This window comes from Protobothrops mucrosquamatus, unplaced genomic scaffold, assembly GCF_001527695.2.
Source record: "Protobothrops mucrosquamatus isolate PMUCROS unplaced genomic scaffold, P.Mucros_1.0 scaffold11230, whole genome shotgun sequence".
Lineage (NCBI taxonomy): Eukaryota > Metazoa > Chordata > Lepidosauria > Squamata > Viperidae > Protobothrops > Protobothrops mucrosquamatus.
This window is the reverse complement of record NW_015397012.1, coordinates 1-2,730: the sequence shown is the minus strand read 5'-3', so window position 1 is coordinate 2,730 and position 2,730 is coordinate 1. Positions and strand designations below refer to the sequence as shown.

At 39.3% G+C, this 2,730-nt stretch overlaps 1 protein-coding gene across 1 annotated transcript in view; it reads left to right on the top strand.

Moving 5' to 3' along the window:
• The window catches only part of LOC107301288 (centrosomal protein of 97 kDa-like), a gene marked incomplete at its 5' end in the record, with an annotated part of 6,017 nt that extends 4,904 nt beyond the window's left edge, over positions 1-1,113 (top strand). Inside the window, 2 exons of the mRNA XM_015830534.1 lie at positions 497-661; positions 921-1,113. Coding sequence (XP_015686020.1) covers positions 497-661; positions 921-1,113 — 358 coding nt within the window. The remainder of the gene's footprint in view (positions 1-496; positions 662-920) is intronic.
• Between the last annotated feature and the right edge of the window lie 1,617 nt (positions 1,114-2,730).

Below are 2,730 nucleotides of genomic sequence, written 5' to 3'. Positions count from 1 at the left end.
CTCCCACTCCTAACTCACCGAGACGCCGCAGCATGATACCGTGGTCCACGGTGTCAAAAGCCGCTGAGAGGTCCAAAAGCACAAGGACAGAGGAATAACCCCTGTCCCGGGCCCTCCAGAGATCATTTACCAACGTGACCAATGCCGTTTCCGTGCTGTGTCCCGGCCTGAAGCCCGACTGGTATGGGTCTAGATAGTCAAATTCTAAGGCAAGTTACTGTACTTCAAGTTCTGGTTTTAATTTATATACTCCTGAAGATAAAAGTAGACATTGGATATTCAGTATGTAGCTGAAATAGTTTATTTTGGAATTCATGAAAATTATTGCTTTCTCCCAATGTATTATGATATGTCAACATTTATTTTTTTTTGCTGTTGCTTCTGAATTACATCTATTACTTCCGGATTTCAATTGCTATTCTTTATGCTTTGTATGTTTCTAATAGAAAGGACTTTCAAAATGTTTAGTAGAACTAATCTTGTTCTTCCCTTATAGCTTGAAAGCAGAATGGCTTTATAGTCAAGGAAAGGGAAGATCATTCCGACCAGGCCAGCACCTTCAGTTAGTACAATATTTGGCCAGTGTTTGTCCTCTTACTACTATGTTTGGACTCCAAACAGCAGAGGATGCCAAACTGGAAAAAATACTACATAAGCAAAGGTGTGAATATCATCGTTTGTGAACCATTTTTATATAATTTAATATAATCATTTTAACTTGTTCAGGGAGGCCTTGATTTATAAGACCTTTTTAAGCTGTTTTTTAAGGTCAGAAAAGTTAATTTGCATTATATATGTATGTGTGTGTTTGTGTGTATTTTGCTAACTCTTGCTAACATTTGTAATATTAAAAAACAGTGGTTCTCTGACTCTAGTATTCTTAAGTAATGAAATAAAATCATTCAAATATTTGTATTTAGGTTGCATCAAAGACAATTGCTGTATCAGAGCCATGCTAATGAGTCACCTGTATCCTCAACTCTGAATAAAGAGCTACCCATTACTAATGAGCCAAACAGTCCTGCCCATGTACAACAAGAAATGGCTGAAAGTGGTAAGAATGCATATCCAGTGTTTTATCACTCGGCCAGTGGTGACCCACTTGCTCCATAGGCTTGTAATCAGTGATTGGTACACATATATAGGTTATAATCATAGTGTGCCTTGATGCTAGATTACTGTACTGCATCATTCAAATTCTTCCTATTGTGATTTATTTAACAAACTATGATTCAACTGTGACATACTATAATGGACAAAATAAGATAATATATCTGTGGAATTCAAAATGAGGAATGAAAGGAAAAAGCTGTAGCCAAATAGGATTAGGAATAATGAAAAAAATATATTGCAAATGGAGTTTAGTACTGAATGGAAATTGATTATGCAGACTGTAAATCCATACAGCAAATTGATTTGTAATAGCGAAAGTGCACAAGGCAGTCAAAGATGCATTTCCGAAAGAGGCTTACATTGCTACTTCAATAATCTCCTATGGGTATAGACATTACCAAAGAAATGGTTGTTCACACTAAGACATATAGTGCATATTTGACTACTTTATATATGGAATAGGCTAAGATTATTAGGTGAAATCTTAAAGATATTCAAGATAAAAAATAATTTTTATCTACTAGATTCTTAACTACACTGTTATAGCTGGCTATAGAGCATACTTCTAATGATTTCAGCCATTTAATAATTCTTGCTTACCTAAATCCACCTTGTATTCTGTCTATTGGTCATGGTAGAGCCTGATCGAATGATGGAATCTATATAGCAGTGATGGCAAACCTTTTAGAGACCAAATGCCCAAACTGCAACCCAAAACCCACTTATGTATCGTCGGGTGCCGGGTGGGCATGGCCCATTGGGTGGGTGTGGCCCATTGGGTGGGCGTGGCTGTGGTGGTAACGGCAGACTGGGTGGGATTAAAAAGTTCAATCAATTCCAACTTTGTGAGATCTTTTTTTCCCCGCGAGTTGAAATTGATTGATTGATTGAACCTCTTTTTTTTGCACATAGTGGTGGAGGCCTAAAGCGAAATGGTTTTATAAAACCCAGCTGAAGGCCTAGAACTGGGGTGATGGTGCGCGTGCCCACAGAGAGGACTCTGCGTGCCCCCTTTGGCACGCATGCCATAGGTTTGCCACCACGGCTATATAGCATACTCCATTGCTACGTTGACAGGAGAGGACAATCAGTTCTGAACTCTTTCCTTCTCTTGTTGCTGTTTAGCTGGATGCATATTATTTCTATGGACCAGAGGAATCTCAAAAATTTATTCCCTAATCCCTAATTAGTCAAGAGACAGATATAGATAGTAAACATTTGGCAAAAATACATATGTAGATTTGTGATAGTGGTGAATATCTGTGGCTCGGATGTAGAATGAGGGTGGAGGTTGGTTCTCCGAGCTTGTGGGTTGGTTTCTGAACATTTCGTTACCAGGGTAGGTAACATCTTCAGCAGAATTTAAGGAATGTCAGCATTCTTTTGCTTATAAGGGCTTTGTGTGATCTTGTGATGGTAAGGTCACCTCACATCAGGGTCACTTCAGGTCAGGGTCTTTTGATGGGTCTTGTGATGGGTCAGGTGTGGGTGTGACAACTGAGGATCTTGTGGGTCTTGTGATGGGTCAAATGTGGGTCATTAGTGATAGTCTTGTGATGGGGAGGTCACGTCACGTGAGGATCATTGGGAGGTGAAGTGCTGGTGCAGGGATTGCGT